This window comes from Myxine glutinosa, chromosome 6 (genome assembly GCF_964187855.1).
Source record: "Myxine glutinosa chromosome 6, kmMyxGlut1.1, whole genome shotgun sequence".
Classification (NCBI taxonomy): Eukaryota; Metazoa; Chordata; class Myxini; order Myxiniformes; family Myxinidae; genus Myxine; species Myxine glutinosa.
The window spans coordinates 58,367,002-58,380,980 of NC_136266.1; the positions used below are offsets into that span (position 1 = coordinate 58,367,002).

The 13,979-nt window shown below is 44.5% G+C and overlaps 1 protein-coding gene across 1 annotated transcript in view; it reads left to right on the forward strand.

Annotated features, from left to right (window-relative positions):
* The window catches only part of LOC137429821 (semaphorin-6A-like), a 328,190-nt gene that overhangs the window by 212,751 nt on the left and 101,460 nt on the right, over nucleotides 1-13,979 (forward strand). Inside the window, exons 9-13 of the mRNA XM_068120099.2 lie at nucleotides 10,294-10,413; nucleotides 10,620-10,708; nucleotides 10,938-11,164; nucleotides 11,706-11,837; nucleotides 12,168-12,323. Of these exons, the coding sequence (XP_067976200.2) occupies nucleotides 10,294-10,413; nucleotides 10,620-10,708; nucleotides 10,938-11,164; nucleotides 11,706-11,837; nucleotides 12,168-12,323 (724 nt within the window). The remainder of the gene's footprint in view (nucleotides 1-10,293; nucleotides 10,414-10,619; nucleotides 10,709-10,937; nucleotides 11,165-11,705; nucleotides 11,838-12,167; nucleotides 12,324-13,979) is intronic.

Consider the following 13,979-nt stretch of genomic DNA (forward strand, 5'->3'; position numbering starts at 1 on the left):
TCAGCTGGTGGGGTTATTAGCCCGTCCCTTGCACAGCAGGAGATGGGGTTTTGTAATCACATCTGTGTGTGTGTGTGTGTGTGCGTGTGTGTGTGTGTGTGTGTGTGTGTGTGTGTGTGCGTGTGTGTGTGTGTGTGCGTGCGTGCGTATGTGTGTACGAGTGCCCGGGCCGCGACTTCTTTACCATTTGAGCTATTATCAAATTTTCACTGAAACTTTATTGTGATAATACGGAGAGAGCAAATTAATAATTTTGTCAAAAGGTCAAAAGGTTAAAGGTCATCCTCCCCTAAAATCATCAAAGTTCATCCAATAGACCTGAAATTTAAATTTACCATTTGACTTTTATCATCAAATTTTCAACAAAGTTTTATTTTGAGAATATGGAGAAGGCAAATTAATAATTTGGTCAAAAGGTCAAAAGGTTAAAGGTCATCATCCCCTAAAATCATCAAAGTTCATCCAATAGACCTGAAATTTAAATTTACCATTTGACTTTTATCATCAAATTTTCAACAAAGTTTTATTATGAGAATATGGAGAAGGCAAATTAATAATTTGGTCAAAAGGTCAAAAGGTTAAAGGTCATCATCCCCTAAAATCATCAAAGTTCATCCAATAGACCTGAAATTTAAATTTACCATTTGACTTTTATCATCAAATTTTCAACAAAGTTTTATTATGAGAATATGGAGAAGGCAAATTAATAATTTGGTCAAAAGGTCAAAGGTCAGCATCACATAAAATCTTCAATTTTCATCCGATTGACCTGAAATTTTAAGAATTTGCATATTGGGTCACAGAATTGGTTCACCAATCAAAAGATAGAAGCTGATTTATTTTTTAGGTCGAGAGCTCAAAGGTCAAGACTGCATAAATCATCAATTTTCATTTTGTGTTGTTTAACTGTTTTCGTTATTTTGAACATACGGAAGAAAAAGAAGACGTCTGAACGAACAGATGCGGATGGGCTTTGCATTTTCTGATGATTTCTTGTTTATTTATTTATTCAAATGCAGCCTGTGGCTGCTTGGCTGCGTCATTTTTTGAGGGGAGATTTTCTGGTGTGCCCCTGATGCATTTCCTCCCCCCCACACCCCCTTAGCGCCCCCGCCCCCTCCGTTACCAGCTATCTGGTACTCATTTTGCTAACCTCGGAAGGATGCACAGGCTGAGTCGACCCACCCCGGTGTTAATTCAATGGCATAACAGGGGCTTGAACACAAGACCCGAGGATCTTAAGCCAGTCACCTTAACCGTTTTTTTTTGTTTGTTTTTTGTATACAAGATCGAGGCTCGTGTAAGAGCTAACATTGCTCACACAAAAAAACCAACACACAAAACATACGATAAAGGGAGCGGGAGACAAGATGGGGAGAGAGAGAGAGGGAAGCACACAAGTACAACAGCAGAGGATAGATGGGTGTGAAGAGGAAAAACTTATGCGGCTGATACAAGGTGGGGCCCTGCAAGTCGTCGTAGTAGTAATAGTGTGAATAGTTGTATCTGTACTCGAGGTAAAGCTTGGGGGCAAATCTTGAGAATCTGAGGGATTTTTCATTTGAGCTATACAAACTCAACGTGGAAAGCTTGTAGGAAGGCAAAAAAAATTTTTAAATCACGTTTCCTCAACTTTTTTTTCACACTATCCTCATAATGACAGTGAAATATCTTTTAAAATAAATAAATAAAGGATGTGTAAAATATACTTAACAAGCATTCTGAGTATTGCGCTGCAATACATGTCCCCTACCGGCAGTCTGTCGTCCAGAAAACTGTTGGGGAAATTACCAAAGTTCAAAGTACCATAACTTTGTCAAAAATGATCGAAACGTCGTGAAGTTCGAACTTGATCTGTAACTTATCATGAGGAAACCATGTGCCAAGTTTGAAATCATTAGCATTAAGAGTTTAGAAAAAAAAGTCTGGAAAACTGTTCTTTGCGTGACGGACTGACAGACTGACAGAGTGACAGAGTGACAGACTGACGGACGGAGTGCAAACCTATAGTCACCTCCGGTGTACACCGGTAGGGGACTAATAATTATGACATATGTACAAGTGCAATGGAAACCCAATCGTGAGAGGCACACTGGACCAACTTATTTGATGTTGTGGGTTCAAGTCCAGTGAAGGGTTTGAATCCTAAGCCTCTGGAAATCTAGCTCTTGGACTTTTTCTATTGGAATGTCATTAAAAACCTAGCTGGCTCAATAATGACCCCCATGATGGGGGTAACCTAGCTACCTATACTATAATCTGCATGGCTTATTTTCAGTTTGTGCTTGCCTCTTAATTGCCCCCAATGACACCCAAAGACCCCCACTCTCCTCTCCTCACCCCCACCCCCCCGACCAAATAGCAAAAAATAATAATTTAATATGACACTTTATTTAGAATGTCAAGTCATTCAAATTGTCAATGTTCTGAGTTGGTTTTCATACAATGTAAACCGAGACACTCATCACGTGATCTGGTATGTAGGTTTTGGTGGGAAAGACAGGTTTTGTTCGAAAGCTATCGGTGGTAGTTAGTGCATGTTAAAGCTGCAGGATATCTCATTTGGTGACGTGCCACCCTCTGAGCTATGTTGTTGTGGGTTTGATCATCAGTGGTGCTGATTATAACTAAAACTACCGTTTAATGCAGTAGGCCAGCAGGGGAGATGCATCACGGAGACCTCCACCCTTTCAAGTAATTTCTAAGTTGACTATTTTATCATCTCAGGTTCGTCGCAGGGTGACTAACATTTAAAGAAAATCCCATGATCTGGAAACAAAAGTGGGCCATCTTGAATTGGAACCCTGGCCATGTTCAAAATTCCCTGTATGGCAACTTCAACGTATTGTTACGGATTCGGCCCTTCCGTGGGTGTGGTTGTCATCCACTTATAACCTTGCTGGTGATGTAGTATTATTCTTATCGGGGTTGGAAAGGAAACGGCGGTTATTATTGTTTAAAGGAAATGGTTATTGTGGTGAAAAGGTTAAAAAGCGCTCCTGGTAAAATGTGGCCGGAAATCGGATCGTGAGCCGGAAGACGGAGGGAGCGAGGAGGAAGAGGCGTGGAGAGAAGTAAAAAGACGATCTTGGTTGAAGCTCCGTACCGAGCGGTCGAGCGTACAGGGCGAGTGAACTTTGAGTCCTTGAAAGGAAGTCCGTGCGATAGGTGATATCACCGGAGTGCTGTGGAGCCTGCGTAGTCGGGTATCTGCATTTAGGTTCCGGTGTATCCTTGCCTCGAAGCCCCGGCTTGAGTGAAAGCCGTCCGCCATTTCGCCACGCCCGCTGCCTTCAGTGAAGGAGGTTTTTGTCGCGTCGGCCGGGCATTATTCCCCGGTGGCTTGCCGTGCGAGAAAGTGGCTTTTGAAGGATTATAAGGAGACTCGCTGATTGAACCGCAAACGTGTACGTCGGAGCGCGTCTTTGGGAGGTTTTCCATTCCACCGCTATTTTACTGGGTGTTGGACCACGTGACCTCTGGGTTGCTTCGATCGTCCATGCCTCAATTGATTTTGATTGGGCATTGATCCAACGATCGCTGGAGCGAATCGACTTCGTCTTGGAGGGGTACAGAGACATTGGGGGAGTGCCGTGAGTTTGGGTTAAAGGACTAGATAAGGTGGTACCATCTTAGGATAGTGATTGTAGGGTGAATTGCTATTATTATTTGTGTCATGATTCCGGTGTGATTTATAATATATTATTGTTTGTTCATAACCCTTGGTGTGGTTTCATTATTGATTTGATTGTTTCATTTGATGGTTTCATTGAGGGTTTCATTATTGATTGATTTCAACCAAGGATAACATATCTTTCTGCCGGGGACACTCTCGGGGTTCGGAGGTTTACCGAGACCAGGGGATAGGGGAGGACCCCGTAACAGAAATTGGGGGCTCGTCCAATTGATATTTGTGGGCTCGAAATTGGGTCTGCGTCCGGGACATAAAATTTCCTAAATTTAGTCCGGGAAATAATTCCCTAACATTCCCAGAATTCCCAAATTTGGAACTTTTTCCAAAATTCCCAAATGTTTCCAAAAAAAATAAAAGATAATTTATTTCTTGTGTGAAGGTTAACAGGTGTTAACAGTAGTCACCATGGACTTTGATGCAGAGAAGTTTACAGTGACCCCTAGTGAAGCACAGTTCAGAGCGTTAGTAAAATCGGACCTCTTGAAATTGGCCAAACATTTTTGCTTGGAGGTCCGAACTAATATGAGGAAGGCAGAGATGCAGACAGTGGTGATACAATCTATGGTGGGATTAGGAACATGGGAAGAGGTAGCCCGGGATTGGTTACCCGAGGAACCAGAAGAGGTGGAGCTCCGGAAACTGGAGTTGCAATTGCAGAGCGAGGAAAGAAGAGCCGCACAGGAACGAGAACTCCAGGAAAGGTTAAAAGCAGAGGAAAGGAAAGCAGAAGAGAGAAGAGAGGAGAAACAAGCAGAGGAAAGGAGAGTGGAACGAAAACTCCAGGAAAGATTAAAAGCAGAGGAAAGGAAAGCAGAAGAGAGAAGAGAAGAGAAACAAGCAGGGGAAAGGAGAGTGGAAAGAGAACTCCAGGAAAGAAGAGAAAAGGAACAAGTAGAGGAAAGGAGAGCTGCAAGGGAACTCGAAGCAGAGGAGAGAAAAGCCGACAGGGAGTTAAAAGACCATGAATTGGCGCGTCAGCAGGAAATTAAAGTCAAGGAGCTGGAGTTAAGGAGAGAACGGGGAGAGGTACCATCCCTGCTGACTGGTTCGACACCTAGCCAGAACACCTGGGATGTTGGCAGACATGTGAGGCTGGTTCCACCCTTCAATGAAAAGGAGGTAGCCAAGTTTTTTTCCACACTTTGAGAAAGTGGCTTGACTGTTAAACTGGCCTGAGGAGTACTGGTCCATACTAGTGCAAAGTGTTCTGGTGGGTAAAGCTCAAGAGATTTATTCGGCTTTACCGATTGACCAATGTGCAGATTATGAGGTATTGAAGAAACACATTCTCAAAGCCTATGAATTGGTCCCGGAAGCTTACCGGCAAAAATTCCGGAATGCCAGGAGGAGGGAGAGTGAAACCCATGTGGAGTTTGCCAGATTGAAAGAAACCATGTTTGATAGGTGGTGTGATTCAAAAGGAGTTGGGAAAGACTTCGAACGATTGCGACAATTGATCCTGGTGGAGGAATTCCAACAGTGTGTCCACGTGGACATTAAAGTTCATCTGGAGGAAAGGAAAGTACCAAAGCTGTATGAGGCAGCAACCATGGCAGATGACTATGCCTTAACACACAGGATGGGGTTCCACAAACCGAACTTCTCGCCCAGACCTAGCCAGGGGAGCTATGGTACATCAGGGGCGGAGAATGAAAATTCATGGGGGCGGCCTCGAGATGAAAATGAGGACCACTCTGATACCACGACTTCTAGAAATCAGAAGACTGCGGTTCCAAGACAGACCTATCGTCCGGGGGGCTCGAGGCAGACCGCCGCCCCCATGCCTTGGCAGACCACGAGGTTCTCCTCTGCGCCTACTTGCGCTTTTTGCCATAAACCTGGACACTTGATGTCCCACTGTTATGCTCTGGGAAAGGAAAATCAGGAGCAGAGTTCGACTAGTACGACTCCAAATGCAATGGCCATTGTGAGAAATCGCCCTCAAAAGGGTTACCAACCATTTATTTCAGAGGGGTTTGTGTCACTGGATGGAGCCTCGACTAACCTGTTAGGGTGTTGAGGGACACAGGAGCACATCAATCTTTAATGCTTGAAGGCATCTTGCCATTGTCAGAGGAGACAGCAACTGGTGAAAGTGTTCGTATACAGGGGATTGGTGGCTATGTTAGAGCTCCACTTCATGCCATCCATTTGGAGTCCGATTTGGTGTCAGGACCGGTCACCGTAGGTTTACAAGCCACTCTTCCTGTAGAGGGAGTATCTGTTGTTATCGGGAATGATTTGGCCTGTGGTCAGGTTTATGGTAACCCTATGGTTGTTAAAAAGCCCAGTAGGGAAAAAAACACCACCCCAGTTAGGGATGGCGACAAATGTAGCAAGTTATTTGTAGGGGGACTGAACTTCAAAACAAAGGAAGGTGTCCTGGAGTCTTCCTTCAGCAAATATGGACCGCTTTTGGAAGTGCTGCTGATAAAAGACAGGGAGACACAAAAGTCCAGAGGGTTTGGCTTTGTCACGTTTGAAAACTCAAAGGATGCCAGAGATGCAAAAAAGGATCTGAATAGCAAGGAGTTGGAGGGTCGGACCATAACAGTAGGGAAGGCATTTCCTAGGGGTCGAGGGGGCTACAGAGGAGGACCACGGAGTAGTAGTGGTGGTGGCCGCAATCGATATTATTATGGAGGCTTCCAGAGTTATGGCAGCTCCCGAAGGAAGGATTATCAGAGCAGTGGCTGAGAAGGAGACCGCCATTCATGTGACTACAGTGACAAGTGGTCCAACCGTGATTGTTAGGAAAGTTAGAAAGAGTTGAAGCACTGAATGCTGCGGAGCAGCCGAGCCAAGATTCCTACACGGATTAACCGTGAACGCCACGTTCCTAAAGGCGTCCATGTAGTGAACTTCCCTACACGGATTAACCGTGAACTCCACGTTCCTAAAGGCGTCCATGTAGTGAACTTTCCTGCACGGACTAACCGTGAACTCCACGTTCCTAAAGGCGTCCATGTAGTGAATACTTCCAGGCCTCACCACCCAACCACCATGGAACCTGGCTTTCAGCTCGGCCTCCCGGGAAAAGTGCTGTAGATTTGTGTGACTTTGGGTTTTTGAGTACTACCCCTTAACCTTCATTCAAAAAATGAAAAATAAAAATCAGAGGTTGATGAGATGGAGTTTGGCTTTGCAGGGGTTCAACTTGGAAATCGAACATGTAAAGGGCCGGGACAATGTCGTGGCTGATGCTTTGTCCAGAGTGAATTAATTTTGGGAAAGCTCTGTGGGTTGTGTGAAAGTTTGTTGCTTTATGTTTGGGGAAACATTGATTGTTGTTGCTCACGGGAATTGAGGATTTGGGTTGTGAATTTACTTGTGTGGGTTTCAAGAATTTGTCGACAAAGAAAGTTTTCGCGGTGTTCAAACTTTCTTTCTTGAGGGGGGGAAGTGTTACGGATTCGGCCCTTCCGTGGGTGTGGTTGTCATCCACTTATAACCTTGCTGGTGATGTAGTATTATTCTTATCGGGGTTGGAAAGGAAACGGCGGTTATTATTGTTTAAAATAAATGGTTATTGTGGTGAAAAGGTTAAAAATGCGCTCCTGGTAAAATGTGGCCGGAAATCAGATCGTGAGCCGGAAGACGGAGGGAGCGAGGAGGAAGAGGCATGGAGAGAAGTAAAAAGACGATCTTGGTTGAAGCTCCGTACTGAGCGGTCGAGCATACAGGGCGAGTGAACTTTGAGTCCTTGAAAGGAAGTTCGTGCGATAGGTGATATCGCCGTAGTGCTGTGGAGCCTGTGTAGTCGGGTATCTGCATTGAGGTTCTGGAGTATCCTTGCCTCGAAGGCCCGGCTCGAGTGAAAGCCGCCTGCCATTTCGCCACACACGCTGCCTTCAGTGAAGGAGGTTTTTGTCGCGTCGGCCGGGCATTATTCCCCGGTGGGTTGCCGGGGACGGCTGTGCCAGAAAGTGGCTTTTTAAGGATTATAAAGAGACTCGCTGATTGAACCGCAAACGTAGACGTCGGAGCGCGTCTTTGGGAGGTTTTCCATTCCACCGCTATTTTGCTGGGTGTTGGACCACGTGACCTCTGGGTTGCTTCGATCGTCCACGCCTCAATTGATTTTGATCGGGCATTGATCCAACGATCGCTGGAGCGAATCGACTTCGCCTTGGAGGGGTACAGAGACATTGGGGGAGTGCCGTGAGTTTGGGTTAAAGGACTAGATAAGGTGGTACCATCTTAAGATAGTGATTGTAGGGTGAATTGCCATTATTATTTGTGTCGTGATTCCGGTGTGATTTATAATATATTATTGTTTGTTCATTACCCTTGGTGTGGTTTCATTATTGATTTGATTGTTTCATTTGATGGTTTCATTAAGGGTTTCATTATTGATTGATTTCAACCAAGGATAACATATCTTTCTGCCGGGGACTCTCTCGGGGTTCGGAGGTTTACCGAGACCAGGGGATAGGGGAGGACCCCGTAACAGCATGAAGAGATGTCAATCGGTCTTTGCAAACTACCCCGAGGCAATAGGCCAATGTGATGATCTTACTACTCATTAGTGGTCAAATAAATGATAACACATGAGTGTGAGCTGATCAATAAAGACTCCTTCATGAAAAGTAGGCGAGCTATCGCCGACACCCTGGCCAAATTCCTGCTCTAACCTACATGGGGCACAGCTAACACCCCCAGTAAATACAGTAATGCCATGTGCTGAAAAGGGTTTTAAGAAGAAGAAGAAGGCACGACTCCAATGAAGAATTTTGGGCGTTTCTATGAACATGAACAAAAATTAAGTCAAACAAATGGTGGTGGCAGCCATTATGAAGGCAAGGGTTAATTTATATCACAGGGGAAGGCGTATTGCTGCTGTCGAGCTTATTTGTACAATTAGTGGCCCAAATTTTTAATGTTACCACAAAGATTCTTAGACCTCCTCCAAAGAGTACTAAATAAACCACCATATATATATTATTTTTCTTCCTGCACTCCCAACATTCCAAATTTCCAGACTGTATCAATTTCCGAGCTGTATTTTGGATCTGGCCTGGACTTTTGGAATGATATTTTGCATCAATAATGGGAATAAAAAGTGTGTGGGTTGAGCTAATTTTATTTGACCGTAACCTGTTTAAGGTCATGACCCAATTATAGTCATTTTAACATTTTTCACCAAAACTCCACTGAGGTTGGTCCAATCAGAATGAATTTGCCTTCCATAGATAGCCTAGGGCAAGGTGCATTTACACTTAATTTACAACATACCCAAGGTCAAGGTTCAAGAATAAATGGTTAAAGGTCAAGGTCACATGGTCTGAAAAAACACCTTTTTTGTCATTGCTCAATTTTTCCAATGTGGAAACTCAAAGACCGCTTAGCCTTCCAATATATTCTTGCGTCATCATAGTGTACCTGCACTGAAGTTGTGCACCTGATATTTTATTGGTGTCCTTGACTTACTTTTTTCTGATTTGTGACCGAATTAACAAAAATACCTTTTTGATTATAACTGGAATAATTTTCCTTCGATTTTCATGATATGAGTTATATTGCTAGATTTTTTTCTGAATTTATACTGTTTCTCTAAATGTTGAAGGTCAAGGTCATATGGTGGTCCAAAAAAAAAACATGGCCATCTTGGATCGCCGTCCAAGGGTAATTTGCAGGTGATCAAAGGCTTACACTTGGCGATTGCTTTGTGATCGCAGATATGTAGTTGTCCAGTGAATGTGTTGCCATGGTGTTTATAATGAGCTATTGCACTGATATTCGCAAGTTTTGGATGACAAAGTGATCTGTTGGTTCACGAGTTATCAAACAGAGTGACCACTATATTCGTCATGGGTGTGTGTCTGTCTGTCTGTCCGCAGCATAACTACCCGATGATATCATCCGATCTTGATGAAACTTGGGTGGGAGGTTGATATCATGATCTAGTTGTGTCCTGCCTAGAGTGGGCGTATTGCGCCCATTGTGGGCGAAGCCACGCCCGAAAAAGATGTCTTTTTCGGGGGTAATCGATTTCAAGCTGCATCTTCTCCGAGGGGTTTGGTGGAATCTGACAGGGGTTTCGATATTTGGTTAGGCCAATGTCATGTGTCTAGCCCCGCGGAGCTCGATTTTTCATTTTCGCCCCAAGGTCAAGGTCACAAGGTCACGGAATTTAGAAAAGTCGATTTTTGATGGTTTTATTACATTGTTCGCTTCCTGATAGGGTGAAATGTCGTACATGATCTTAAATTATCACATACATCATGAAATACAAGTTTTCCAAAAAATTCTTCGACCTTTGAAGGTCACAAAGGTCAAATTCTCAAAGTTGTCGGAATCGAACCGAATTTTCGGTATTGTGTAGATAACTAACCTCATAACTGGTTATACATTATTTTCTATCTCATTTCAAGGTCAGTAACCTTCGTTTTGCCATTTCAAGGTCACAAAGGTGAAATTTTCAAAGTTGTCGGAATCGAACCGAATTTTCGGTATTGTGTCGCTAACTAGTCTCATAACAGATAATACATTCCTATTTATATATTTTGAATGTCGGTTTTGACCTTTGTCATTGAATACCGCTCGCTCGTGAACCATCGTCGTCTCCTGACTTGTCTGTTTTACATCCATTTGCACAGGTGGAAAGCTGTACTCGGCTACAGTTACGGACTTCCTCGCCGTCGATACGGTAATCTATCGGAGTATGGGCGACTCGTATCCTCTCCGCACTGTCCGCCTGGACTCGAAGTGGCTAAAAGGTAGGCAGATTGATTGGATGATGCATAACACACCTTCAGCCAGTCATCGTGAGTCACACGTCCCAGATTTTATGGACATTGTTCCAAAACCCACCGATCCCCACAGTCACATGTTTGATTCCATATCCTTCTGTTCTTCATGTCACAAAGCATCCTTGGCATAACATGCCTACAGGTGTCGTTTGAACTTTCACGTACCTTCCTAGAACCGGTATTCATCGATGCACTGGAATATGGGGAATTTGTCTACTTCTTCTTTCGAGAGATTGCCGCAGAGTTTGGAAACCTGGGAAAGGTAAGGGAATCGTAGAATGTTACCACACTTGAAATAGCCTTACCATTGGGAGATAACTTGTATGTTCCTATTTGGGATAGTTGTGGAGGAGATGGAATGATAGAACATAATCTGGCCCTAGCTTTATGTACTGCCTGGAATGGTAGATGGCCTCGAAGGGATGCATTCATGATTTCCTGCAATCTGAACGAAGCACACTCTGGGTGTACCTGTGCCTCAATCTCCAAAGCTGATGGTGTCACGAGTGGCACGTGTGTGCAAGAATGATGCTGGAGGTTCTCAGCGCGTGCTCGAGCGACATTGGACATCTTTCGTGAAAACTCGTCTCAATTGCTCTGTGCCTGGAAAACTCGGGGAACCACATTTCTATTTCAACGAACTGCAGGCTATGTCTGGTGTGGTTCGAATCAGTGACAGGGATATGGTGGTTGGTGTGTTCACAACACCACCCAACAGGTGGGTTGAGATCCTTGAACACAAAAGGTTGATGTGCTACATTGCTGTACTCAACTTTTTATTTTTTAAATAGTGATGCAACCAAAATGGCGGAATTTTTTATTCCCTCCCACCCACCTCCACCCATCTCCTACCACATACTCCCTCCCACCTCCAACCACACTCTCCTACCCACCCACCACCTAATCCCACCCACCTGCAGGCTGCAACCACATACCTTCCCTCACCCAGTCACCCACTGTCCCTCATACATGTCAATTCCCTCTCTTTCCTCTTTCGAATCTCCTTGTAACATCTCTCCCGCTCCCTCGCCCTCCTCACCATCCTCCACCCACACCGTCTTGACCGTACCCTTTCCTCACCCTTCGAACTTCTCCCAATTGTTTTATGGACAATTTGCCTTCCATTCATATTCCTGTGTATGTACATAATAAACAGATTGCTTCAATAACTCAGTTGAATTTATGATAATATAAAGCTAAATGTGTATCGTTTGTAAACTTGTTCTGTTTGTTTATTATGTGGTCCATGGTCGACACAGTATATTCGGCTCAGCTGTGTGCGCCTTCCACATGGAAGAGATCGATCGGGCGCTGGATGGACGTTTGCAGGAGCAGAGGACACCTGACTCCTACTGGACCTTAGTACCTGAAGATTCCATTCCTCAGCCGAGGTGGGTTCTAGTTGGTTATGGTGTGTATGTGTGTGTGTGTGTGTGTGTGTGTGTGTGTGTGCGCGCGTGCATGCACATGTGTGTGCGTGTGCATGCGTATGCGTGTGTATGTATGTGCATGCGTGTGTGTGTGTGTGCATGCGTGTGTGTGTCCATGTGTGTGTGTATGTGCATGCATGTGTTTGTTGTGTGTGTGTGTGTGTGTGTGTGTTTGTGATTTCGTGTGTATCCGTGGATGTGTGCATGCGTGTGTGCATATTTGTGGTATTGCCACGATACCATGCAGGGACAGACACAGTGCTATGTACTTATTCCTGTCCCCATAATTAGGCCTGGCACTTGTGCAAGACGCAGTTCAGCTCAGCAATACCAGAGTTCTGTAAACTTCCCAGATCCAGCCTTGGCATTCATCAAAACCCACACACAAGCAGCATCTGCTGTGCCTTCCACTTCGCATCGGCCCTGGCTTGTCCACTCCTCCAGCAGGTATTTTTCATATTTAATTTAAAATAAAATCCATACTGACCTCAGTTGATTCATGCAAATAAGGTACTCTGCCGAACTGAATTGCTTGTTATGTGGCCCTTGATGTTATGTGGTGTCATAAATTTGCTTATTTTGTTTTGCTCATGATTCCTGAAGGCAGAAAGAGTTCTTTTTTTAGTATGTCCATGCATTTTGGCCTTTGACCCAGACTAGAGGCTGGAGAGTACAACTGTTGAACAAGAGAGTTCATAGAACACATAACCCCGCACAGTCTTGAGAAAAAGGACATGGGCGGGGTCAGCGAGCAGCAAATTTGATTGGTGGAGATGACATAAAATGCCGTAATATTTTGCCCAAATACTGCTAAACGGAAGGGTTTTTCAAAGTACCAAAAAGGTGATTTATGTTCGACAGTGTACAATTTGATATAAAATAAAGATTTTAAAGGTCGTATAAATATTTTTTCTTCAGAAGTTTTTTTGCCGTTGATGTGGTCTTTTACATCAATCACCTCATTTATTAACACATTACATTAGTTATTCGTGCCTGTCGTTTGTGTTCTTTATAATGTCCTTAAAAACAGTAAGTTTCCCGTTTGTAAAGATCTCCAATTTTGTTTGACAGCCAGACAAAGCGGTTCAGTTTGGCATTTTTAATATGAAATCGGCAAAGCCTAGAAATAAACAAATCCCTTTTTTTTTTTTTTTTTTTTTTTTGTATACAAGATCGAGGCTCGTGAAAGAGCGAACATTAATCACACAGAAAGACAAACAGACACACAAAACAAATAACATCGGGAGCGGTAGACAAGATGGGGAGAGAGGGGGAAGGACACAAACACAACATTTGAGAGCAGGGACCGAGAGACATGGAGACATCGAGAGAACTGTGGGAGGGAGAGGGCTTTGGGGGGAAGGCATGGGACGGGGGGGGGGGGGTGGGAGAGGTATAAAACATTTGGACACTGCCAAGACTTCCAGGAAAGAAGTTGGAATTTCAAACAAGGTGGATCTGGGGTGAATTAGTGGGGGTAGAAAAGATCAAGGTTTTGGATGGGGGAAGATAAGAGATGGTGGTGAACAGCTGTTTTGAAGACCTGGAGGGAGGAGTGTGATTGAAGTGAGTGTGGGAGTTTGTTCCAGAGGCGGGAGAAAAGAGGAATGAAAGAGTGAAGGTGAGCAGAGAGCCGAGATTTCGGCAGTTTAACCATCAGAGGGTGGCTGGCAGATCTTGTGCGACCTGTAGGAATATTTGGGGGACAGAGCACAGAGAGAGCTGGGGGAGCAAGGCCGGAGAGGAGTCGGTAGAAGACAGAAAGACCACCTACCTGCCTGCGGTGAGTGAGTGAAAGGCCCTCAGAGATAGCTTCATCGCGGGAGATTCCAATGATTCTGAAAGCTTTGGATTCAACAGCGTGAAGCCGAGCCAGGTGTGAGGCAGGAGCACCAGCCCATAGGGGAGAACAGTATTCCATTGAGCTGCGGATGAAAGCCTTGTATGTGGTGAGGAGCTCAGGTGTGCCTAGGAAGGACTTCGCACGACGGAGGATGCCCAGTCGGCGACTGGCTTTGGAGGCCAGCTTGGAAATGTGGTTTTCCCAAGAAAGATCATGGCAGATGGTGAGACCCAAAAGCTTGAGCGACAGAACTTCTTGGA